The following is a 26,724-nucleotide window of genomic DNA, read 5'->3' as shown; positions in this document are numbered from 1 at the left end:
GATTGGCAAGTCCTAGGCTCTGTGGTTTAACCCACAGCGCCACCCGTGTCCCTCTCTCAGCCTAACCTACCTTAAAGGGGTGCTGTGTAAAAGAGGATGGGGAGAACCCATTCACACGAGGTGAGCTCCTTGAAGGGGAAAAAGGTGGGATAGAAATGCAACAATTAAATAAGATGGTGCCCCCGTCCCTTTCTGAAGGGTGTAGCCTCCCCCACTTTGAATACAGAATTCATGGGTGGGGAAGGCTGGCTTAGGAAGCTGGAGAAGGAGGGGGAAGCCGTGGCTGTGCATTCCCAATGAGTGCTGGGGCACAGTATGGAATTAATAGCCCAGAGCTCATCCAAGAACAGGGGGTTCATGAGAATGGCAGATGAAGACGATGGATTTTTCAGAGCTAGCTGAGCTAACCAGAAGAGTCTGCGACCAGAAGGAGGAGGAGTATCAGGAAGAATGGACAAAATTTAATGATTATTTAGTTAAATATGTTAAGCTATTTTAATTGGAAGCAGCTTGCAGGATTCTATGTAAGTTAAGTGATGAATTAATATGTTTAATTTCAAAACGATACAATATTTAAAGATGTTAACGTTCAAGTCACCGTATTTTTTGCTCTATAAAATGCCCCAGACCATAAGGCGCACCTAGTTTTTGGAGGAGCAAAACAAGAAAAAAAATATTCTGAATCTCAGAAGCCAGAACAGCAAGAGGGATCGCTGTGCAGTGAAAGCAGCAATCCCTCTTGCTGTTCTGGCTTCTGGGATAGCTGCGCAGCCTGCATTCGCTCCATAAGACGCACACACATTTCCCCTTACTTTTTAGGAGGGGAAAAGTGAGTCTTATAGAGCAAAAAATACGGTAAATTTTATAAGAACTGCGATTTGGAAAACCGTTAAAAGGATATGCACTGAAATTCAACCAAGGGGAAGCGAGGAAGTCACTTAACAATGTCAATAAGTGTAATTTTTAATAAGGTTATGATTTATATTTGTTTATTTGTTTATAATTTTGTGAAAATTAATAAAAAAAATTGAAAGAAAGGGGGGGTTCAAGGCAGTGGGGTGGTGGGCTCGGCACCTGCCCAGGAATGCCGCCTGCAGAGGCTAAGGCTGCCGTGAATTTGCCGGTTTTGTGCTTACAGCGTGACGCCAGCCGACCAGATGTCCACTTTGAAGCCGGAGAAGGTGTCCAGGCCGTTGGCGATTTCCGGGGGCTGAAAAGCCGGCGAGCCCTGGCTCGTTCGGCACATGTCGTCCTCTGCAAACGGGTGCAACGCCTGCGGGAGGGAGATAAACGAGAGAGGCGTAGGGGGAGAGAGGGGGAGAGTGCGGGTTAATCCTAGGTCAAAAGCAAAGGGAAAACAGAGAATCTCCACTTATCAGCTCCCACATTCTGAAGAATCAGAGGAACGCCCTCCAGTCTCTCGTGGACCAAACCCAAGGTGGGTCCTGGGGCTTTGGAAGCAGGGCACTTCTGAGCCCTGAAAATTGCCGTATTTTTCGCCCTATAGGGCGCACCGGTAACCAGGGAGCGGGACCTTTTGAGTGTGGCTGCCCCTCTTCCGTGGGTCAACCACTATCCACACTTCTGGTAAAGCTTCTTTAGACAACAACGTCTTCATTCAGTTAACGAAGACATTGCTGTTTCAAGAAGCTCTCCCAGCCGGACGAGAAGTTCTATTGCCTCGGATGTTCCTTCCGTATTGCTTCCAAAAATCTCTCTTCCGTCATTTGTGTTACTTTCTTTTTGGTGGTTTATGTCCTATTTTTGTAAACTGCCTTGGCGCGCACGCAAGAGGGGGATTCGTAAGCAAACGAAAGGCATGCCTGAGCATGGGAGCTTAAAAAAGGTACCTCTGCCACGCCCAGATCCGAAATCTTCAGCGTCCCGTTGGTCGTGAGCAGGAGGTTTCCTGGTTTGATATCCTTGTGGACAATCCCTTGGCTGTGTAGGTATTCTAAGCCGTCAATAAGCTGGCAGAAGTACCTGCGTGTGGAGAGGGGAGAAGGAGAGGGGGAAACCTGGATTCAAAAAGGGCGGAAACACAAATTCGTTGAGATTCAAGTCATCGCACTGCTCTATTCTGCCTTGGTCAGGCGACACCTGGAGTCCTGGATCCAGTTCTGGGCACCACAATTTATGGAGGATATTTGCAAGCTGGAAGGTGTGCAGAGGAGGGCAACCAAGATCCACCCTTGCTGCCAAACATCAGTAACATAATGATCCTGCGGGAACTGGAGCACCGGAGAAGGGGAGACAAATAATAATAATAATAATTTATTATTTGTACCCCGCCCACCTGGCTGGGTTTCCCCAGCCACTCTGGGTGGCTTCCACAGAAACCAAAAATACAGTAAAATCACACATTAAAAACTTCCCTGAACAGGGCTGCCTTAAGATGTCTTCTGAATGTCAGGTAGTTGTTTATCGCTTTGACATCTGGTGGGAGGGCGTTCCACAGGGCAGGCGCCACTACCGAGAAGGCCCTCTGCCTGGTTTCCTGTAGCTTTGCTTCTCGCAGTGAGGGAATCGCCAGAAGACCCTCAGAGCTGGACCTCAGTGACTGGGTAGAACGATGGAGGTGGAGACGCTCCTTCAGGTATACAGGACCGAGGCCGTTTAGGGCTTTCAAGGTGAGCACCAACACTTTGAATTGTGCTCGGAAACGTCCTGGGAGCCAATGTAGGTCTTTCAAGACCGGTGTTACGTGGTCTCGGCGGCCGCCCCAGTCACCAGTCTAGCTGCTGCATTCTGGATTAGTTGTAGTTTCCGGGTCACCTTCAAAGGTAGCCCCACGTAGAGCGCATTGCAGTAGTCCAAGCGGGAGATAACTAGAGCATGCACCACTCTGGCGAGACAGTCCGCGGGGAGGTAGGGTCTCAGCCTGCGTGGCAGATGGAGTTGGTAGACAGCTGCCCTGGATACAGAATTGACGTGCACCTCCATGGACAGCTGTGAGTCCAGAATGACTCCCAGGCTGCGCACCTGGTCCTTCAGGGGCACAGTTACCCCATTCAGGACCAGGGAGACAAAGGTTTTCAGGAGTTGCCGTCAACAGAGGTGAGGATGCCAAGGTGATCTGGCAATGACATCAGGAGGACAGAGCAAGGGAAAACACAAACCTTTGGCCCGGTATACCTGAAGGAGCATCTTCACCCCCATCATGCACCCCGGACACTGAGGTCCAGCTCCGAGGGCCTTCTGGCGGTTCCCTCATTGCGAGAAGTGAGGTTACAGGGAACCAGGCAGAGGGCCTTCTCGGTGGTGGCGCCCTCCCATCAGAAGTCAAGGAGATAAACAACTACCTGACTTGTAGAAGACATCTGAAGGCAGCCCTGTTTAGGGAAGCCTTTAATGTTTAATAGGTTATTGTATTTTATTGTTTTGTTGGAAGCCGCCCAGAGTGGCTGAGGAAACCCAGCCAGATGGGTGGGGTATAAATAATAAATTATTATTATTATTCAGTTTCCACTAGCACCAAAGCTAGGACTGCTCAGACAGGGTGGGGGGGTGGCACATGAAATGGCACCCGCCTTGCTTAACTTACCCATGCGCTTGAAAGACGGGGAACTTTTTGTCGGGGACGCTGTCCAACATCTCCTGCATCCCACACACGCAGTATTCCATCACCATATACGTGAGAGGAAGAGTTAAGGAAGCGGCAGCCAGGCAGGGTTAGAAAAATCAGATATACAGTGGTACCTCGGGTTACATATGCTTCAGGTTACAGACTCCGCTAACCCAGAAATAAGTACCCAGGGTTAAGAACTTTGCTTCAGGATGAGAACAGAAATCACATGGTGGCAGCAGGAGGCCCCATCAGCTAAAGTGGTGCTTCAGGTTAAGAACAGTTTCAGGTTAAGAACGGACCTCCGGAACAAATTAAGTACTTAACCCGAGGTACCACTGTATAAGCTAATCGTCAAATGGCGCCTGAAACCTAGGTCGCCACAACGGAACACCTAGTTGCCATCCCCCCCCCCCACTTCCCCAAAATGAAGTTTATTATTGTTATTATTGTTCATTTCACTTCTGTACTACTTTGTATTTTAAAGGGAAAAAATCTCAAAGTGGTTTATGACGCGTTAAAACGTCAAATAAAAAAAAAAATCCAGAACGAAAGAAATTCAATCATCAAAGAAAATATTTCAGATCCTTCTCTAAGGGACATGTTGCTTCCCCACCCCCCATTTATCTGCCTACATAATTTATAGAGCTGCCCCGTAGCAGAAGTGCTCTAGGAAGCCAGTGGGGTACAGGACCTGGGAGATCAGGGTTCGAATCCCCACTCGGTCACGAATCTCACGGGGTGACCTTGGAGTCAGTTGCAGCCTCTTAACCAGTGATGCCCAAACTTGGCCCCTCCAGCTGTTTTGGGACTACAACTCCCATCATCCCTAGCTAACAGGGCCTGTGGTCAGGGATGATGGGAACTGTAGTCCCAAAACAGCTGGAGGGCCAAGTGTGGCCATGCCTGCTCTTAACCTACCTCGCAGGTTCGTTGTAGGGAGGGTGAACCATGTACTCCTTGGGGAAAAAACAGTGGGAGATAAATGCAAGGAATAAGCTCTTTTGTTTCCCTGCTTATGAAAGCTGGTGGGGACAGGCAGATGGAGATGTAAGTCGCTAACCTGACGCCCAGAGATTTCTACGTGGTCACAGTTGGACCCATGCCAGCTGCAAAATGCGCCTGGTGAATTTCAAACACTGCAGCCAGGCCAGAAGGGACGCGGGTGGCACTGTGGGTTAAACCACTGAGCCTAGGACTTGCCGATCAGAAGGTCAGCGGTTCGAATCCCCGCCACGGGGTGAGCTCCCGTTGCTCGGTCCCTGCTCCTGCCAACCTAGCAGTTCGAAAGCACGTCAAAAGTGCAAGTAGGTAAATAGGTACTGCTCTGGCGGGAAGGTAAACGGCGTTTCCGTGTGCTCTGGTTTCTGTCACGGTGTCCCGTTGCGCCAGAAGCAGTTTAGTCCTGCCGGCCACATGATCCAGCTCCTGGTTGACCGGCCAGATGGTGCCTACTGCTTCCGCCTGCACAAGGACCGTGTCTATTACCTCAGTGAAAGGATTCTGAAGCTTGCTACAAACATCTCCCGGGAGAATCTGGTATCTCTCGGCACCTGCTTTGGAAAGTTCACCAAGAGCCAGAAGTTCCGACTCCACATCACTGCCCTCGATTGCCTTGCTCCCTACGCCAAGTACAAAGTGTGGGTGAAGCCTGGGGCAGAGCAGACCTTCATTTACGGGAACCACATACTGAAGTCTGGCTTGGGGCGAATCACAGAGAGCACTGCCCAGCACCAGGGTGTGGTGGTATATTCCAGGGCTTTGGAGTGGCAGCCAAGCCCACCCAGGAGTGCCGGAAAGTGGACCCCATGGCGATCGTGGCTTTTCACCAAGCGGATATTGGAGAATACATACGGCGTGAAGAGACGCTGACATAAATGGCAGGGCAGAAAGCCCCAAAGACTGACTTTCCTACTCCTCCTCGGATAGAAGCTGCAGGCTTTCAACCAGCCTGTGCCCCTTTTCATGAAGACTGTGGAAGGCGCAACTGTGTAGGTTGTTAAACTGCCAGCAAAATATCTGTCTACCTCCTGATGGCCACAGCGAGACTGTAGATGAGTCACAAAACTTTGGGATGCAGCTGCAGTCCTGGCAGTTCTAGGGACACAGCTACAATTCTGACACAGTAAAGCTATTTCATTTTTCTCCTTTAAAAACAAAACAAAACAAAACTGAAGATGCCAAGGGCTGAACCTGAGACCTTCTGCGCACCATGAAATGGGCGACTTCGCTCCTTGGGTAGCAAGGCAGAAGTGGCTTAGAATCCACGAGGCTCGCGAGAGAGGGGAAACGGACGGAGCCTGTAGCTGTACACGCCCCAGACAGGGGAGAAAAGGATATATCTTCTGCTTCTCTTCGTTGTACAAGACGTCAACCAGCTGGATGACGTTCTTGTGCCGCAGCCGCCGAAGGAGCTGAATTTCCCTGGAAGGAAGGAGAGAGAGAGAGAAATATATATATGCAGGTGACCAAAGCAACCTCCTCTTTGCAGAGGGAGTCAAGGGAGGACGCTCCCTTCGCTCTAGGAATGAATTCTGTTCCTGTTGCTGCGTGGGGGAGAGAATGGAGGCTCAGAGGCTGTTCCTTGTTGCAGGCACCGCCACAGGTTGCTCTCTGAAGCCACCCATCTCTAAGAACACCAGAAGAGACAGCATTCTGTTCTCACAGTGGCCAACCGGATGAGTCTATACTCCACATAGCATTCAGCACTTGTGGGTCCTTGTGTTTGGGGGATAAAGCACACATATGCAACCTAAGAGGGAGGCGGGTAGCGCTGTGGGTTAAACCACAGAGCCTAGGACTTGCTGATCAGAAGGTCGGTGGTTCGAATCCCCGCAACAGGGTGAGCTCCCATGGCTCGGTCCCTGCTCCTGCCAACCTAGCAGTTTGGAAGCACCTTCTGATCGGCAAGTCCTAGGCTCTGTGGTTTAGCCCACAGCGCCACCCGCGTCCCTAGCTGCTACTAAAATTCCGGAAATCCTTGCTGCGAGCTTTATTGCTTGCGAGTCCTTCGCCGCGGCCTCAAGCTCCCCCTTCTTTGTGGGAACGGCATGTTGGGAGAATCCTGGTCTTGTTGCAAGAGGCTTGCGCAAAGTGTTTTGCAAAGCACTTGCAAGGCTAAACCAGCGACGCAAAGGGGCGCTTTGATTTCTAGAGAATCCGCCCCCCCTCCCTCTCACCCTGCGCCCGGCCTTCCCCTGCGGTTCAGGCTACCAGTTCTTGGCAACCTCTGTTGCTTCATTCTGACACCCAAAAGCTCGAAAACAGGAAGAGAGACTCAGCTCTGTGTCAAGCTTTGGGGAAAGGGAACAGCTGATTGGCAGCAGGAAGGGAGAGAGAGAGAGAAAAGGCGACTCGTGAGGAGGCTCTGGCTGCCAAGCAAAGGATGCTGCACTCGTACAAGGGGACAGACTGTTCCTTCCTGCGGTTTTGGGCCATGTCTGCCCACCCCTCGGAGCAAGGCCCTGTCTGCTTCCTGGCTCACTCCCAAGGTAGATGTTGTGGACAGCTGCAGGATTCTGACAGTGCAAATTGCAGGACACCATATAAAGGAAGCTGTAGCCGCTCACTGCTGCCATCTCTGTGCAGCCGCAGCTTGGACAGACACCTTGCTAGCCCAGGGGTAGGCAACCAAAGGCCCGGGGGCCAGATGCGGCCCTATCACCTTCTCAATCCAGCCCACAGACGGTCCGGAAATCAGTGTGTTTTTACATGAGTAGAATGTGTCCTTTTATTTAAAATGCACCTCTGGGTTATTGGTGGGGCCTGCCTGGTGTTTTTATATGACTAGAATGTGTCCTTTTACAGTAGTACCTCGGGTTAAGAACTTTGCTTCAGGATGAGAACAGAAATCGTGCTCCGGCGGCGCGGTGGCAGCAGGAAGCCCCATTAGCTAAAGTGGTGCTTCAGGTTAAGAACAGTTTCAGGTTAAGTACGGACCTCCGGAACGAGTACTTAACCCGAGGTACCACTGTGTGTATGTATGTGTGTGTACACACACACACACACACACACACACACACACACACACACACACACACCTGAGTTTCTAACATTGGCTTTGTAGCCCAGGGAGAAGCACCCACTGCATCCAAAAATCAGATCCCTGCTGTAGAACCACAGGTGGGTTAAGGCTGAGCCCCGCGGACTGTCTACCTCCCAGACCCTTTCCTTAGGACTTTCTCTCTGGGCCCAGCTTCAAAGCTCCAGCCAGCATTGCTCTAGCAACGAGTTCTTTAAAAGGACAAGAAGTCCGCCGCGCACGGCCGACAGGTTCACGCAAGGATCTCCCCCTCTGTTTACCGTCACCATGACAAGGCAGGATGTCGGAATCTGGCCAGTAGCCAAAGGCAGCCAGATGGCCAAATCAGCAAGCGAAAAGGCAGTAGGGGAGAGAGGAGGGGAAAAGAGAAAAATAAACCACCCCTGGCGCCAACGAGAAGCTTCTCCCAGAGAGGGACGTTTGTCCCCAGGCATTAATTCAGGTGCGCTGCTCTATTGCACGGCAGAGTAAGGTAAAGGTAAAGGTAAAGGTACCCCTGCCCGTTCGGGCCAGTCTTGACAGACTCTAGGGTTGTGCGCCCATCTCACTCAAGAGGCCGGGAGCCAGCGCTGTCTGCAGACACTTCCGGGTCACGTGGCCAGCATGACAAGCTGCATCTGGCGAGCCAGCGCAGCCCACGGAACGGCGTTTACCTTCCCGCTAGTAAGCGGTCCCTATTTATCTACTTGCACCCGGGGGTGCTTTCGAACTGCTAGGTTGGCAGGCGCTGGGACCGAGCAATGGGAGCGCACCACGCCGCGGGGATTCGAACTGCCAACCTTCTGATCGGCAAGCCCTAGGCACTGAGGCTTTTACCCACAGCGCCACCCGCGTCCCCTGCATGGCAGAGTAGAGGAACTCAAAGCAGATAACTCTTTTCTGAGGGCCACATTTCCTCCCAGAGGCCGCAGAGTGGCAGTGGGAGGGGCCAGGGGCAAAAGTGGGCGGAGCAAGTGATGTGTACAGTAGGCTAGTTGCTACACACGTGCCATCCGTCCAAGGAAGCAAGCGGCATGACTGAATTTCAAGGACCCATTTCCAGGCAAAACCACCGTAGGAGGGTGTGAAACAGGGCAGGGGCTGGCTCAAGCAGGGGGTCTCCCCTAGCCTGCCCTGGAGATGTCAGGGCTTGAATCTGGGACTATCAGAGGGTTGGACTAGATGACCCTTGGTGTCTCTTCCAGCTCTACAATTCTATGATCTGTGTATGGCCAATCCCACTATGGTAAAAAGGTAAAGGGACCCCCAACCATTAGGTCCAGTCGCGGATGACTCTGGGGTTGCGGTGCTCATCTCACTTTACTGGCCGAGGGAGCCAGCGTTTGTCCACAAACAGTTTTTCCGGGTCATGTGGTCAGCAGGACTAAGCCGCTTCTGACGAAGCTAAGTACAGAAAGGGGACAGACTTCTCTCTGCCTGAGGTCCTAAAGGTAAAGGACCCCTGACCATTAGGTCCAGTCGTGACCGACTCTGGGGTTGCAGCGCTCATCTTGCTTTATTGGCCGAGGGAGCCGGCGTACAGCTTCCGGGTCATGTGGCCAGCAGGACTAAGCCGCTTCTGGCGAACCAGAGCAGCGCACGGAAACACCCTTTACCTTCCCGCCGGAGTGGTACCCATTTATATACTTGCACTCCGACACGCTTTCGAACTGCTAGGTTGGCAGGAGCAGGGACCGAGCAACGGGAGCTCACCCCGTCGCAGGGATTCAAACTGCTGACCTTCTGATCGGCAAGCCCTAGGCTCTGTGGTTTAGACCACAGCGCCACCCATGTCCTACGTCCTATGTACATATGTACTGTGGTACATCACTTAAGAAACAAAACCCTTGTGGGTCAGCTAAGGGCACCTACCGTATTTTTTGCTCTATAAGACTCACTTTTTCCCTGCTAAAAAGTAAGGGGAAATGTGTGCGCGTCTTATGGAGCGAATGCAGGCTGCGCAGCTATCCCAGAAGCCAGAACAGCAAGAGGGATTGCTGCTTTCGCTGCGCAGCGATCCCTCTTGCTGTTCTGGCTTCTGAGATTCAGAATATATTTTTTTCCTTGTTTTCCTCCTCCAAAAACTAGGTGCGTCTTGTGGTCTGGTGCGTCTTATAGAGCGAAAAATACGGTGCCCAGCAAATCTGTTGTTGTTCTTAAACCCAATCCATCTTGATTAACCGACTAAAACCAATATGGTAGGCCGTCCAAATGAGCCCACAGAAATTTCCACACGCCCGGGGGGAATTTCCACACCAGTATGTTATCTCATTACTGATAGCCATCCTGCAAAACCACAGAATTGTAGAGTTGGAAGGGACCACAAGGGTCATCTAGCTCAGCCTCCCGCAATGCAGGAAACCTCTGCCCCATGTGGAGCTCGAACCCGCAACCTTGAAATTAAGAGTCTTGTGCTCTACCGGACTGAGCTATCCCAGGAACGATGGGGGTGGGGGGTGGGAACCCTTTCCAGATTGCAAAGGTTTCCTTAACAGCTGCCTGGGGGAGAACTTGTTCGCCATGGGAGAGCCATTAAGGCTGGGCCACTGCAAACACACACACACACACACACACACACACACACACACAGTGAAGTCATCCGTCCACATTCCCAAGAGCTCCCTGGGAAGCAGGACTGACTGACTGCTAAACCACTCTGGAAATTGTCGCTCCGTGAGGTGGCTAGGGGTCTGCTAACAGTGCTCAGCATCTTTAACAAACCACAGCTCCCAGGATTGTTTAAAGCGACAAGACACTGTTTTAAATGCACAGTGTAAAAGGGGGCCTGGGATAGAAACAGAATACCATATGGCAATGACCCCCGAAACAGGAATTTTGCACTGCTATGCTTTATGCTTTGGAACGTAACGGCTATTTGCACACAGCTTAAGACATTTATATATATACACACACACACACACACACACACACACACATAAAGCCCTTTAGAAAAATGCTCAAATGTAAACAAACAAGCCACTCCCTCTCTCCAAATACTCTGGGACACCCAAAGAAGCTGGACAGACAAAAGTACCGTATTTTTCGCTCTATAAGACGCACCAGACCTCAAGACGCACCTAGTTTTTGGAGGAGGAAAACAAGAAGAAAAAAAATTCTGAATCTCAGAAGCCAGAACAGCAAGAGGGATCGCTGCGCAGCGAAAGCAGCAATCCCTCTTGCTGTTCTGGCTTCTGGGATAGCTGCGCAGCCTGCATTCGCTCCGTAAGACGCACACACATTCCCCCTTACTTTTTAGGAGAGAGAAAGCGAGTATTATAGAGCAAAAAATACGGTAACTCCTCCCTCGCAGAGCACATGGTCAAATGATGACATTCCCATGAGAGGCAGTGAGGGCCAATGACTCTGAAGGCTTTAAATGGAGATGAGGCCAATTCGAAGGAGGAAGCTGCTGTGAATTGCACAGGAACAGTGTGCTTTTGAGCTCTGGTCTTGTTTGTGAGGTTTGCACAGGCTACTGTGAGAACAGAATGCTAGATTAGATGCTAGCTCCACCCCCCTGGGGGACGCGGGTGGCGCTGTGGGTAAAAGCCTCAGCGCCTAGGGCTTGCCGATCGAAAGGTCGGTGGTTCGAATCCCCGCGGCGGGGTGCGCTCCCGTTGTTCAGTCCCAGCACCTGCCAACCTAGCAGTTCGAAAGCACCCTCGGGTGCAAGTAGATAAATAGGGACCGCTTACTAGCGGGAAGGTAAATGGCGTTTCCGTGTGCGGCTCTGGCTCGCCAGAGCAGCGATGTCACGCTGGCCACGTGACCTGGAAGTGTCTGCGGACAGCGCTGGCCCCCGGCCTCTTGAGTGAGATGGGCGCACAACCCTAGAGTCTGTCAAGACTGGCCCGTACGGGCAGGGGTACCTTTACCTTTTTACCACCCCCCTGGCCTGATCCAGCAGCCAGACCATAAATGTCAACTTTCAGATTTGGAAATAAGGGATCAGCAGCCTCACCTGTCCCAGGGACAGTCTACGGAAGTGTTCCCCAACCTTGGGCCTCCAGCTGTTTTTGGACTACAACTCCCATCATCCCTCGCTAGCAAGACCAGTGGTCAAGGATGATGGGAATTGTAGTCCAAAAACAGCTGGAGGCCCAAGGTTGGGGAACACTGGTCTACGGGATATCTAACAATCTGGGATAGCAGTGGGAAACGGCGCTGGAATAAGGGAATTTCCCGCAAAAAAAGGGAAGGCTGACAGCTATGAGCCAGACCCTTTCAATGTTCTTAACTGCTAACATCCAATACCGAAATGAAGGTCTACCAGGCTTGTGTGTTGAGCACACCGCTTTATGGAAGTGAGTCACGGGCAACTTACACCCACCAGGAGAGATGCCTCAAGGCCTTCCGCATGCGTCAGGAAGATTTGGGGTATCTTATGGTGACAGCAGCCACGAAATTAAAAGACGCCTGCTTCTAGGGAGAAAAGCGATGACAAACCTAGACAGCATCTTAAAAAACAGAGACACTACCTTGCCGACAAAGGTCCGTATAGTTAAAGCCATGGTTTTCCCAGTAGTGATGTAGTGATGCTTTTGAATTATGGTGCTGGAGGAGACTCTTGAGAGTCCCATGGACTCCAAGAAGATCAAACTTCTCCATTCTGAAGGAAATCAGCCCTGAGTGCTCACTGGAAGGACAGATCCTGAAGCTGAGGCTCCAAGACTTTGGCCACCTCATGAGAAGAGAAGACTCCCTGGGAAAGACCCTGATGTTGGGAAAGATGGAGGGCGCAAGGAGAAGGGGACGACAGAGGATGAGATGGTGGGACAGTGTTCTCGAAGCTACCAGCATGAGTTTGACCAAAGTGTGGGAGGCGGTGGAAGACAGGAGGGCCTGGCGTGCTCTGGTCCATGGAGTCACAAAGAGTCGGACATGACTAAACAACAACAACAACGTGTCAGGACAGAATTCCACACAAAGATGTGTTCTCCTGAGCCCACATTCCCCGCATGTTCCCACTTCTGTCTCAGAGACGTCACGTCCACAGAATGGAAGATGACAGGATCCCCCAAGGACATGCTCTATGCTATGGGGAGTTGACTTCCGGCCCCAGGCCCACTAGCAAACATCTGCAAATGTGGCATGAAGGCTGGCAACGCCAACCCTACCGTGGGGGAACCCCTTGCAGACGACCACAGTGCCTGGAGGCAGGAGTCCGTTTGTACGGGGTCCTCACTGCGAGATCACATTCACCCAGTGCTATACCAGCTGCACTGGCTCCCGGTGGAGTACAGGATCAGGTTTAAGGTGCTGGTTTTAACCTTTAAAGCCCTATACGGCCTAGGACCCTCGTACCTACGGGACCGCCTCTCCTGGTATGTCCCACAGAGGAACTTACGGTCTTCAAACAAAAACATCCTGAAAGTCCCAGGCCACAGAGAGGTTAGGCTGGCCTCGACCAGAGCCAGGGCTTTTTCGGCTGCGGCTCCGATCTGGTGGAACGCTCTGTCACAAGAGACTGGGGCCCTGCGGGACTTGACATCTTTCCGCAGGGCCTGCAAGACAGGGCTGTTCCACCAGGCCTTTGGCCAGGGCACAGCCTGACTCCCTCCTTTGGCAATCTTCACAGAACTCTAGCCCAATGGTTGCCATCAATTTGATTAAGCTAATTTTATAATGAAATGATTTTAGAATGTTTTATTGTTTTATTGTTGTTAGCAGCCCTGAGCCCGTCTTCGGCTGGAGAGGGTGGGATATAAATAAAATTTATTATTATTATTATTACATCCACAGCAGTGGCCAGAGGAGGAATGAGCGATAGGAAGAGCAGAGAGAGAAGAAATGCCCTTGTGCATCTGCAACAGCACAACCAGATGCCTTCATCTGCCCCGGCTGCAACAAAACATGCCTATCCCGCATCAGTCTCTAAAGCCGCAGCAGGCGCCGCAACCTTCCAACAGCTTGGCGAGCTCCTCCATTGTCTTCCGAGGCCGACGGATGGGAACAAATTCCAGTGCTGCCTTCAAGCTGGTCTGGGCCAAGTTTGACTGGGGTGGACGCGAGAAGGGGAACGGAAAGCACGAAAGCCTGCCCTACGCTGAGCTGCAGAGGAACTAGGCGCACCAAAGCTAAGAAGGAACTGGAAAGGCAGCGGGTGTCCAGGAAGAGCTTCTCGCGACGGAGCAAAGGCCACAGCTGTTGCTTACAGCGCCGCAAGATGGGCCGTAACAGATGCAGGGGCCTAAACTTAGCAAGGGACTCTCATCAATTCTTCCCCCTTCACTGGGAACTCTGCATTTTGCTTACAGGGGTAGGAGACACGCTGCCCTGCAGGTGATCTCAGACTCCAACTCCCATCAGCCCCAGGAGCCAGCTGGGTCAAAGGTCAGGGGTGATGGGAGTTTTTGTTCAACAAGCTTCGGAAGGCACAGCCACTCCGGCTGCCCGCGGCTTAACCCTTGTCAAGGAAGGGCAGGGACTACTTGCTTGTCCGCAATTTCCTAAAGCTTTTTTGTTTTCGTTTCTTTGCGTTGAGAAGCTTTTCCAGTTGGATGACAAGCACTCCCATTTCAGGTGTTGGAATCGCAGAATTGTAGAGTCAGAAATGGACCAAATGTGTCATCTAGTCCAACCCCCTGCGAAGTTCATGCTGTGTCACTTTTAAACTCACATTCACCCAGTGCTATACCAGCTGCACTGGCTCCCGGTGGAGTATAGGATCAGGTTTAAGGTGCTGGTTTTAACCTTCAAAGCCCTATACGGCCTAGGACGCTCGTACCTATGGGACTGCCTCTCCTGGTATGTCCCACAGAGGAACTTACGGTCTTCAAACAAAAACATCTTGAAGGTCCCGGGCCACAGAGAGGTTAGGCTGGCCTCAACCAGAGCCAGGGCTTTTTCGGCTGTAGCTCCGATCTGGTGGAACGCTCTGCCACAAGAGACTAGGGCCCTGCGGGACTTGACATCTTTCCGCAGGGCCTGCAAGACAGAGCTGTTCCACCAGGCCTTTGGCCAGGGCACAGCCTGACTCCCTCCTTTGGCAATCCTCACAGAACCTCTAGCCCAATGGTTGCCATTAATTTGATTGGAATTAATTTTAGAATGAAATGATTTTTGAATGTTTTATCGTTTTATTGTTGTTAGCCGCTCTGAGCCCGGCTTCGGCTGGGGAGGGCGGGATATAAATAAAATTTATTATTTATTATTATTATTATTATACCCGGTTCTCCTTGCACTGCCTGCAACTTTATTTCTGCTGTTTTTAAGGGATGTGCCTGCAAATCTCCCTGGGACGATATACGTGGAAGGTGAGGTCACAAATTAATAAATAACAAGCGGAAGAGTCTTAAACGGAGGCACTGACTTCACGGGCAAAAGCCTGGAGGTAATTGTCGGGGTAGCTGCCTGCCAGGGTTAGCCATGTAAGCCCTGGCAAGGGAGCAGGCAGAATCACAAAATCACAGCGTTGCAGAGTTGGAAGGGACCCTAAGGGTCATCTAGTCAAACCCCTGCAATGCAGGGATCTTTTGCCCGATGTGGGGCTCGAACCCCCGACCCTGAAATTAAAGAGTCTCACGCTCCACCGACTGAGCAAGGCAAAAAGAGAAGAGTTATGGAGGAGGGTACTTGAAAAGCACACAGCTCAGAAATAACACAACACACGCAAACAAAATGGGGACTTTAACCTTGCAGGCGTTTCCATTCTCTGTTGTGAAACTTAACACACGCAACTTAAACAGGGTGAGTCTTTTAAAAGAGGCCCCCTGGAACATGTGTACTCTGTATCCATGGGGCCTCTTTTAAAGGACTCATCCTGTATTTCTAAGCCTTATAACTTTGCCAAAGGAAGCTGTGGGCTCTAGAATTATCCAGAAGAGGATAAATGACCCTGGACGGTTATGTCCAGTCAAAGGTGACTATGGGGTTGCGGCACTCATCTCGCTTTCAGGCCGAAGGAGCTGGCGTCTTTCCGCAGACAGCTTTCCGGGTCATGTGGCCAGCAGGACTAAACCGCTTCTGGCGCAACGGGACACCGTGACGAAGCCAGAGCGCACGGAGACACCATTTACCTTCCCGCCGCAGCGGTACCTATTTATCTACTTGCACTGGTGTGCTTTCGAACTGCTAGGTTCGCAGCAGCTGGGACAGAGCAACGGGAGCTCGCCAGTGTTGCACAGATTCGAACCGCCAACTTTCCAATCGGCAAGCCCAAGAGGCTTAGTGGCTTAGGCCACAGCACAACTCACGTCCCTAGAAGGGGATAATGGAAACTTTCATTGTCAACAGCTAGGGTGAAGCTCTTCTGTATTTAAGCTGGTATATCCAGAACGCTGGAGGCAGTGGGAAGAGGGTGCAGGATCCACAAACGGAGAACTATGCACAGTAATCTGACATCAGAAATGGCACATTATCCAGAAACCAGAACACGAACATTTCAGTCCACCAGGTCACTCTGTTCCTGATCTTATCGGAAGGCATCCGCCTGAGAACAAGAGAACTTTGGCATAAGGGTGCTGAATCAAAAGCTCTATTTCCCCCCATTTGTGTCAGAAAAATGACAATGGCTTTCTGCCTTGCTATGAAGGTTAATTTACTTAGAAATACTACTCAGGATGCATTATTACCTATGACTGCTGTTGCAAAGGGCCGTTTTGCCTCTTATTTATGCTCTAACTGAACTGCCACAGAGTGTAGCTTTTGCATTCCATTGCCAGATAACTCCAGCCTTTACACTAGTGTTGGAAACACAGGTATATAAGCTATTTTCTGCATGCTCCTTGAATAGAGATGAAGTTTGCTTCAATCTTGTTCTACTAGCCTAATGTCTATCACTGGTGGGACAGTGTTCTCGAAGCTACCAGCATGAGTCTGACCAAACTGCGGGAGGTAGTGGAAGACAGGAGGACCTTGCGTGCTCTGGTCCAGGGGGTCACGAAGAGGAGGACACGACTAAACGACTAAACAACAACAACGTCTATCACTTAAAATTATGGTTGCCTTTTAATGTAAAAAAGCGATCACCAGTAAATCATCAGTGAATGTCTCGAGCCTAACTACTCTGACCGTGGTGACTTTCACTGGTTGCATTTTTGTTCTAAAAATATGAAGAGTACATAGCAGAAAGTGGTGTAAATAATGGGGCCAGCTCTGTCAAGCAATGAACACTTAATACAAAACTTTATGCAGAATGCTTCGGTTTAAGAGGAGACTTCCGGAACGGATTAACTTCGTAAACCAAGGTACCACTATACATACCACCCTATACTAGGGTTGCCGTATTTCAGAAAGTGAAAATCTGTACACAATTCGTTTTGCCCAAATTTGTCCAGCTTCTTCTTTTGCAAAATCTCAAAAGAAATTGAAGCTATGACCGGGAGATTAGACGTAGGGCAACCCTATCCCTGCATGTCTCAGAGTAGGATAAAATCAGAATATAAAACCACATGTAAAGCATGTGTGAACACCTGCAATTCATCCTTAATGCTTTTGGCCTCTGTTTCATGCGAAGGAGAGAGATCCCTGGAACTAAACTTGCCTGGGAGGGAGATACAGTGGTACCTCGGGTTAAGTACTTAATTCGTTCTGGAGGTCCATTCTTAACCTGAAACTGTTCTTCACCTGAAGCACCACTTTAGCTAATGGGGCCTCCTGCTGCCGCCGCGCCGCCACGGCACGATTTCTGTTCTGATCCTGAAGCAAAGTTCTTAACCCGAGGTGATATTTCTGGGTTAGCGGAGTCTGTAACCTGAAGCATATGTAACCTGAAGCGTATGTAACCCGAGGTACCACTGTACATCCCCAGGATGCGAGGAAGTGGCAGCCGGTCTCTCCTTCCTTCTGATTAAACTGCATTTGCACAGAGGGACACTCTGAGTAAATAGCACTTGCAAAGAGAGGCAAGAGAGAAGAGAAACTGAGAGGGGCAGCAATGGAGGACGACAGCATGCTTGGAGTTCGATTCCCATCAGCTCAGAGGGGCTGATGTGATGAGAGCTTCGGCCGAAACACCAGGAAGCCACCGGGTTGGCACAGAACCGCCTTCTCAGCCTCCTGCACAGATGGAACCTCAAAGGGCGATGCGGATAAGCTGTTTTTTTGGGGGTAGTTTCGATTCTTCCCCCCTTCTCAGATCTCGTTTTTCCAGAAGCGGAAATAAAACCTGGTTCTGAAGGCCTGTCCGAAGAAGTAATAATAGAGCGAAGCTGATTCACTGGTGGCAGCGCTCACAGCACACACCCCCATGAGCCAGGCGCAAAAAGACGGACAAGGGAGGCGAACGTCTCCATCCAGGCGTTTATCCAAGATTGCCTAAAGAGGCAGAAAAACCCCACAGGGCCGATGCTCAGCAGATGCTGGAACAAGCTGGGTGGATGCTGGCTTTTAAAGAGGAAACCAGCTTGTTTTGGGGGGGCAGGGGTTGGCAGTATTTTCAGATACCAATACCTGGGTTCTTTTTTTGGGTTGGGCTATTGATAAGGTTAAGCCACAGAGCCTAGGACTTGCCGATCAGAAGGTTGGCAGTTCGAATCCCTGCGAGGGGGTGAGCTCCCGTTGCTCAGTCCTTGCTCCTGCCAACCTAGCAGTTCGAAAGCACGCCAAAGTGCAAGTAGATCAATAGGTACCGCTCCGGCAGGAAGGTAAACGGCATTTCCGTGCGCTGCTCTGGTTCGCCAGAAGCGGCTTAGTCCTGCTGGCCACATGACCCGGAAGCTGTACGCCGGCTCCCTCGGCCAGTAAAGCGAGATGAGCGCCGCAACCCCAGAGTCGGCCACGACTGGACCTAATGGTCAGGGGTCCCTTTACCTTTATTGATAAGGTGGACCCTTACATTTAAAAGGCCTGGGAGAACTGCGGGGGCACATGGAGGAAGGAAAATGAAGGCAGGCAGGTGAGGATGAACCAGCCTGGGGGCAGGGGGGGGGGTACTAGCTGGATTAGACTCCCCCAGTAATATTTGACTGCAGAACTGACACAGAAATGCAGGGAACTGTCTTATCCTATACTGACTCAGACCAGTTGCTCCGTCTAGTTCAGTGCTGTCTACACCAGGGTTTTCTAAACTTGCGTCTCTACCCGCTTTTGTACTACAACTCCCATCATCCCCAGCTAGCAGGGCCAGTGGTCGTGGATGATGGGAATTGTAGTCCAAAAGGTCACAAAAAGTACACTGTTTACCAACCCCCTCTGTTAATTCCTATGACGACCCTGTAAGGTAAGTTAAGAGGCTGTGACTGGCTCCAAGGTCACTCCGCGAGATTCCTGACGGAGTGGGGATTTGAACCCTGATCTCCCAGGTCCTGGTCCAACAATCTAACCACTATACCCCAATGGCTTCCTAGAGTCATTCTGCTATGGGGCAGCTCTATAAATTAAGTAGGCAAATAAATACAGTGGTACCTCCGGTTATGGACGGGATCCATTCTGGAGCTCTGGTTGGATCCTGAGGTTTCCACAACCGGAGGTGCCTGTTTTGCGCATGTGCGCGGCGCGTGTTTCTGTGCATGCGCAAGCTGCAAAACCCCCCAAAAATACTTCTGGGTTTGTTGCTTTCCCAACCCGGTTTCTACTATATGTAGAAAAAAAAAAAGTCACTTTCAGAAGTATCTGAAATGTTTTCCTTGAGGCTTGCATTTCTTTTAGTCTGGATTTTTTATTTAATCTCTTAACATGTTTGTGATGTTGTTCTTCAAAATATAAAGTGTTATTGAAATGAATAATAAAAAATAGATTCCACAGCAAAAAAGAAAAGGAAGGTGCCTAGACATTCCACTCTGGCGACCGTAACCCACGTTTAAGGTGCCATTTGGCAATTAGCTAACATACCTGAGTTTCTAACATTGCTAGCAACGTCTGAAGGGCCACAGGCGCCTGAGGAAACATGGGTTGCCTCTACTGGCTGCGAAGCGCTCAGCCCAGGCAAGCCTCAACAGCACTGCACTGTTTTCCTAGGCTGGCAAGGACGTGGCAGGGCTTGTTGGCCAGCAGGTCCCAGGGCAGGTTACAACAATTTAAAAACCAGTGTGAAACCCAGGCAGAACAGGCTGCAGGTACAAGCATAGGGTGCATCCTGGAAAAGGACATCTGTGGTGTCAAAGGCCAGGGTAAAGAGGTGCCCCATCAGTCTTTGCTGAAAGCTGTTCAGTGAAGGTGGCAGGTGCAGCTCTGTGGGGAAGGCGTTCCACAACTCAGCCTGCACAACTCAGGTTATCCTGGTTGCAATTCCCGGATTCGGAGGACAGGGGCCTGTCAGGGCTAGTATAGAGTCCCAGGCAAGCCGATCCCTAAACCCAGAGCTGCAGCAGCTGCTCACTTGTAAGTTCTGGCGAACCAGAGCACACTGAAACACTGTTTAACTTCCCGCCGGAGCGGTACCTATTTATCTACTTGCACTGGTGTGCTTTCGAACTGCAAGGTTGGCAGGAGCTGTGACAGAGCAACAGGAGCTCACTCTGTTGCGGGGATTCAAACTGCCAACCTTCCGATCGGCAGGCCCAAGAGGCTCAGCAGTTTACACTACAGAAGCCACCCGCGTCCCTGGCATTTCCGTGCGCTCTGGTTTCCGTCACGGTGTCCCACTGCGCAAGAAGCGGTTTAGTCCTGCTGGTCACATGACCTGGAAAGCTGTCTGTGGACAAACGCTGGCTCCCTCGGCCTGAAAGCAAGATGAGCGTTGCAACCCCAGTCGCCTTTGACTGGACCTAACCGCCCAGGGGTCCTTTACTTTATTCTGCAGTAACGTGCCACGACTCTTGAGAGTCCCATGGACTGTAAGAAGATCAAACTTCTCCATTCGGAAGGAAATCAGCCCTGAGTGCTCACTGGAAGGACAGATCCTTTAGCTGAGGCTCCAAGACTTTGGCCACCTCATGAGAAGAGAAGACTCCCTGGAAAAGACCCTGATGCTGGGAAAGATGGAGGGCACAAGGAGAAGGGGACGACAGAGGATGAGATGGTTGAATAGTGTTCTTGAAGCTACCAGCATGAGTTTGACTAAACTGTGGGAGGCAGGGAAGACAGGAGTGCCTGGCATGCTCAGGTCCAGGGGGTCACGAAGAGTCGGACACGACTAAACAACAACAACAACGTGCTACGAAGACACAACTACGCTCAATTTTTGTAGGTTGGGCCCACCCTCACCTCCAAACCCTCTCCCCCCCAAAAAACCACCCCACCCCCTAAAAAACCCCCAACACTCACTTTTTAACATTGGCCTCCCCGTTGGGGATCCTCCGCAGCTTCTTCTTCTTCAGGATCTTGACCGCTCTCCTACAGAGGGTTTCGGAGTCCAGCATCTCCTTGACCTTGCCGTAGGATCCTTCCCCAAGCAGGTCCCCCATCAGGTACTTGCCTATCAGCTTCGCCCTTTTCCGGCGGGGCTGGTAGATCACTTCCGTAGAGTCTATGCGGTGGATGAAAGTATCCATGCCCACCGAGATCAGTTCGCTTTCGACAAACATCCCCAGCTGCTGGGAGTCCTCCATCGCGAATCGAAATGACCCAAGCCGGTTTGCGTTCCACGACGACAAGTGTGTGCGCGCGCCAGAGGTTTAAAAATCCACTTTCCTGGTGTATCGGATGCTCCCTTTTTACTCCCAAGTTTTTTGGGGGTGGGGAAGAAGGATGTTCAGCGGAGGTAAATCGAGAATTCCCAAAAAGATTGTACGAACGTTTTAACTTACAAATGAAAAATAAAAGCCTATGAGAACTTTTCTCCCGAGCCCAGGAGGGCCCTACAGAGATCCAGCACCTCGTTCCAATACTTATAGAGCTTTTCTTAAGCGATGTGGATGGGGGAAAGCAACAAAGTTGATTTACAGTCAGCTTTAGCTTCTCTTTAAAAAAAAAAAAATCTCGTTTTTGCTGCTCCAAGTCTTTCACATCAGGTAATGTTCTCCTGAGGAAGTCCAAGGTATTTCCCCCCCTTCCTTGAGGACCTAAGTCATCTTCAAGAATACTTCCTGCGTTTGGAAACAGAAAGCTAGTCTCTCGGAGGGTGTTCCATCGCTAGCAAGGCATGGCAGCTCCTGTTTCCAAACTGTGAGGTGAAGAATCAAGGAGCCCAAACCCACCCCTCGGCTTTGACCACTCTCGCCACCCAGGTACGACCTCCGATGAGAGTCCTCTCAGCCGTTCGGGAGCTGGAACCAAGTCTTTTTAAAGGAATTTTCAATACTGATTTCAACTGCTTCTCTTCCGCCCTTGACAAAGGATTGAGGCCTTCCGTGTCTAGTAGGTTCGACCAGGGGCATCCTTCAACCACTTGGGGTCTACCTGACACATGATGTGTCACCCCACTGCTTCAGGTATTAAGGTAGGCAGGCAGGCAGGCAGCTCAAACCCTATTCAAGTCTCCCAGAACTAAGCACCCACAAAAAAAGAGAGAGAGAGAGGAGGGGATGGTGCTTGAGGAAGCTCTCCTGACGCAAGTTTAAGCTTACACAATTCATCCAGCTTAAGCAACTGTCTTGAAAAAAGAGGGGAGGCCTCTAATCATCCTACTCTTGGGGAACCCCTCTACCTTCAAGCTATACTGCAGCAACGCCAGGCTTTTGAAGGCATCACTCAGAACAGATTGATCCCATTAGTGCCAGACTCCTGACCGATCTTGCTGAGAGTAATTAAGTCCCTTTCTGAACAGACACACACACACCGTTCTGTTTATGTGGCCTTCCGATCTAAATAAGGGAATGCAATGTGATGTTCACAAGCCCAGGGAGTCAAGGGGAAATTATCCTTGGCACATGAGTTGGGAAATGGAAAAAAAAAAGGAATTGGGAGATTTTCCCTTGACAGGTAATTGTACCGTTCCCACAAGAGACCAAGCTGCCTGTCAAACAGGTGGGGAGGATATTAACTGGGGGGGGGGGGGAGAGAAAATAGACCCTTTCCTCCCAAATCCCTAATGGGACTCTTCTTTCTTTTGAAGAGCTTCAATAATCCCCAAGTATCTTCCTCTTCACAATATTGGCACCCGCAAAATTAGGGAGTCCTTATGTGGAGCCTCCTCTCTCTACAGGAGAAGGGGTGGAAGGGAAATCTGTAGTATGGGAGATGCCTAGTCTCCCACGCATTCAAAAAATGTTAAGGGACAGAAAGTACCTGGTCCCTTCTCAGACAGAGAGAACTTAGGCGCTAAAAGAAAAACAAGTGCCAATTGGGATTGGGAGGCAGCTATAACAATTTCCCCCAAACGGTGGCAATTAATGAGGGCTGCTTAAAGGGGGGATAGCTCTCTGCAAAGGCAAGTGGGGTGAAGAAGAGAAAATCTGACCCTAACAGAAGGGGCAACAGAAGCGAAAAAATAACACCACCACAAGGGAAGAAGAGGTAAGGGTCTTCCCTTCTCAGAAGAGTTTCTAAATTGGGGGAAAAGGGGAGGGGGAAGAGAGAAGTTGATTAAGGGAGACACCTCTGCTTAATGTAATACTCTTTGACTTAATTCCCCGTCACAATTTCTAACAGGAAGAATCGCTAACCCGTCCACAAAAAAACAGAGGCAAGTATCCTTTCAACTCAGGATCACTCCTCCCCAACGGAAAAGGGGGTTCAATTCCTCGTGGGATTCAACTTAAAAATTAGGGTGGGGGAGAAGGATCTTTCCTCAAGAAGGGTCACTGGCTGTCACCCAACTTCTTCCCCAATCTCCCTCTTTTAAGAACGGGGTGGGGGGAAATTAATGTCACCACCCCCCTCCAAAAAAAGAAAGAAAGAAAAAGAAAGAGTTGCGAATGGGGATTAACTAACGGACTGTCACTAATAAAAACTGGGGGAGAAACTTTCCTCCTTAAGGGGAAGAAGGGCCCTGAATTGCCAGAGGAGTCAATTAACAGAAATCAGTCGATTTGCCTTCCCTTAAAGACAGGCAACCGAACTCCCCCCCCCCCAAAAAAAACCACAACACCAAGTGTGTGCCTATATATATAGACGCACGCACTTTTCTCTATTTAAATAAAAAATATAAATTATATAAAAATAGCTTATTCCACCCCCCTCCCGTCCACAGACACACAGACCCTCCCCCTCCCCCCCCCTGCAAGGAGAGCCCCCCCCAACTTCCTTCTCTCTCTCACACACAGCTTAAAATGAATATGGGGAGCCTGCTGTTTATGAGGGGGAGCCTTCCCCACCCCCCCAGGAAAAAAACCACTAGGCCCAAGCCCTGCGCTCAAGTAGCAGGGGGGGTGAGTCCTTTTGGGACCCCTCCCCCCTCGAGCCTGACGGGGGACAGGTGGGGGGGTTGGGGGGGCTCTGCCGCTCCCCAAGGGGCGGCTATGTGGGGGGCTGGCTGGCCGGCTGCTCCCCTCCCCTGACTACGTCAAAGCCGCCTCGCCCCTCTCCTTGCCTTCCTGCCGCCGCAGCTAACACGCCGCCGCCATTTTGTTTACCTCCCCCCTCCTCCTCCGAGCATGCGCAGTCCGCGCGCTCTAGTACTGGCTAAAAAAAAAACCCCGAAGAGGACGCCCCGCCCCACCGCGGCGTCTTCTACGCTGTCATAGGTCATTTCCCTTCGTCGTCCTCGCCCGATTGGCTAAGCGGCCTCCGCCTCGCCTCGCGGGAGGTGGAGGAGGCGGTCGGGGATTGGGTGGTCGGGGGCGCGGGGCGGAGGGCGCGGGGTTGCCATGGGGACGCGTAAGGGGAGGCCTACGCGCGGCGGCGCCAGCCAATGGGGTTGGACCCGCCTGACGCTGCTGGACTACAACTCCCACAATCCCCGGCACGGCGCCTAGTCAGGCCGGGGCTGATGGGGGTTGTAGTTCGAGGTGTCTGAGGGGAATAAAAGAGGAAGAAGAGGACACGGTTGAATAGGAGCCGGGTTCTAGGGGCCACGGGGCCCCCCACAATAAAATATTTGAGGGGGGCCTATGGCCCCCACAAAGTTGACGGCCATTCCCATTCAAATGACGTGTGTGGATCAATAATGGGGGGCAAGGCTCACCCCCCAATATTTTATTCAAGTTGGCACCCCTGAATGGCTGGCATCAGTCTGTCTGCTTAGGGAAGCTTTTAATGGTTGTTGTTTTTTTAACTTTTATTTTGCTTTAAACAGGTACATATCAATATAGACCACCAAAATTACAAAGGAAAATTCCTTAATAGTAATGGGGGGGGGGATTTAAAACTACAAAAAAATATCGAAGTACATGGCACAGAACATAAGCAACTATGGGGAAGATAAAAGAAAGGAAAAAAGAAAAATAGAAAGAAAGGAAAAAGGAAGATGAGCCAAAGCAGGAAAGCTCATCTGTGTACACTTCCGTCAAGCTAACAACAGATCATTATTCTTATCAAAAATGTTTGATGCATTACTGTATTTTAATATTTGGTTGGAAGCCGCCCAGAGTGGCTGGGGAAGCCCAGCCAGATGGGCGGGGTATATATAATAAATTATTATTATTATTATTATTATTATTATTAATTAAGAGACAATGCAGGAATGCGCCATTGGGAGTGAAGTCAAACTACTTTGGACTGGCAGCGGTGAATTATTGGTCTTTCCAAATTTCAGCAGCGCCTTGCGCAGCGGCAAAATTTGGTGTCCTCTCTCACTTCTTGTTCTCGTTCACTACGTTATAGTTTACAAGTGCTCCTTTACAAAGCTATTGCACTACCAAGTTTACTGTACACTTGTGAAACATGGGCCACTTATAAGCGCCATCTCCCAATTCCTCGAAATCCAACTCCTCGAAATAATAATAATAATAATAATAATAATAATAATAATAATAATAATAATTTATTTATTTATTTATTAAATCCAACTCCGTCAACAGCGTCTCCGAGATAATTTACACATCACCTGGGAAGAGAGGTAAACTAATATCAATGTACTGGAAGAAGCAAAGATCTCCAGTGTGGAAGCGATGATTCTTCAACATCAACTTCGTTGGACTGGTCATGTTGTGCGGATGCCTGATGATCGTCTTCCAAAGCAACCACTCTATTCAGAACTTAAAAACGGAAAGCGTAATGCTGGTGGTCAACAAAAGAGGTTCAAAGACTCTCTCAAGGGAAATCTTTAAAAATGTAGTATAAACACCGGAGGAGTCAAGAGAAACTTGATCGGACTCCTGCTACCTTAGCAGCTGAGACCTTGGTGCTTGCGGCCGGACAGAGGTCAGCTCAGGTTGTGGCCGGTTCAGCCATCAGACAAACCGGCATGCCTGTGATTTAAGGGGGCAAATTTCTTTTCCATATCTTTATTTTCTAACTCCTTCCCTTTTTGCCTGTAATTGTGCTTAACTTCTTTTACCTTTATCATGAATATCTTGATTTTCCAGTGTCCCCATTTCTTCCTCTAACTTTTTCATCTCTTCTTGTTGTTTTTTCTCTCCAATTTACTGTATTCCCTAATACTAATTCCCCTCACCACTGCTTTCATTGTATCCCATATTATTGGTTGAGTACTTTGCCACTTCTCATTAATCTCCCGTATGTCTAATAATTCTTTCCCTATCTTATTTACTGTTTGACTGTTGCTGAAGATCCTTGTATCTAAGCTTCATCTTCTAGCTTCCTTATAATCTTTCTTTACTTTTAATACCATATTAACCAATGTGTTGTTGGTTACCTTTATTATTCCAGGAGGGAAACTTCTTAGGGCTTGGAAGAGCTGTCTGAAAAACTCACAGGCACCATGTCAAAGCGCGAGTCGGGAGCAACAGTTCACCAGGCGCCAAATGAGCTCTTTATCCAAAGAAACTGAACAGCTCAGGCCTAATGAGCGCAGCGTTCCGGTAAAGGTAAAGCCATACCCTCCAACATTTTTCCGATGAAAATAGGGACGTCCCATTCCATAACGATAATTTTACTATTTATACCCCACGCATCTTACTGGGTTGCCCCAGCCACTCTGGGCAGCTTCCAACATACTGTATATAAAAACATAATTCACCATCAGATCACATAGCATGTCCATGGCTATAGCCTGCACCCAAAAAATCACGCATCCACTGTTTCGTGGGGCCGCAATGGCGCAAAAACGTGGTTACAAAGCACGGATCCACATGGATCCTCAGGATTTTTGCATTGGGTCACCCCAAATTCACCATCAGATCACATAGCATGTCCATGGCTATAGCCTGCACCCCCAAAAAATACACATCCACTGGGGCTGCAGTGGTGCAAAAATGTGGTTACAAAGCACGGATCCACATGGATTCTCAGGATTTTTGCATTGGGCTACCCCAAA

At 50.1% G+C, this 26,724-nt stretch overlaps 2 protein-coding genes across 4 annotated transcripts in view; one reads left to right on the top strand and one right to left on the bottom strand.

Annotated features, from left to right (window-relative positions):
* Positions 1-23,930, bottom strand: part of STK11 (serine/threonine kinase 11) — a 48,606-nt gene extending 24,676 nt beyond the window's left edge. Inside the window, exons 1-5 of one of the 3 annotated variants that reach the window (XM_077921822.1) lie at positions 20,733-23,930; positions 5,906-5,989; positions 3,545-3,634; positions 1,851-1,983; positions 1,137-1,273 (exon numbers count right to left, since the gene is read on the bottom strand). In XM_077921822.1, the coding sequence (XP_077777948.1) occupies positions 1,137-1,273; positions 1,851-1,983; positions 3,545-3,634; positions 5,906-5,989; positions 20,733-21,016 (728 nt within the window). In that variant the 5' untranslated portion in view covers positions 21,017-23,930. The remainder of the gene's footprint in view (positions 1-1,136; positions 1,274-1,850; positions 1,984-3,544; positions 3,635-5,905; positions 5,990-20,732) is intronic. The other 2 variants (XM_077921821.1, XM_028713738.2) reach the window with 2 other exon arrangements.
* A 2,199-nt stretch (positions 23,931-26,129) lies between these two features.
* The window catches only part of SBNO2 (strawberry notch homolog 2), a 108,008-nt gene continuing 107,413 nt past the window's right edge, over positions 26,130-26,724 (top strand). Inside the window, exon 1 of the mRNA XM_028713313.2 lies at positions 26,130-26,275. The gene's annotated coding sequence lies outside the window, so the exon portion shown is untranslated. The remainder of the gene's footprint in view (positions 26,276-26,724) is intronic.

This window comes from Podarcis muralis, chromosome 18, assembly GCF_964188315.1.
Source record: "Podarcis muralis chromosome 18, rPodMur119.hap1.1, whole genome shotgun sequence".
Classification (NCBI taxonomy): Eukaryota; Metazoa; Chordata; class Lepidosauria; order Squamata; family Lacertidae; genus Podarcis; species Podarcis muralis.
The sequence above is the reverse complement of the archived record's forward strand: the minus strand, read 5'-3'. Positions and strand labels throughout refer to the sequence as shown.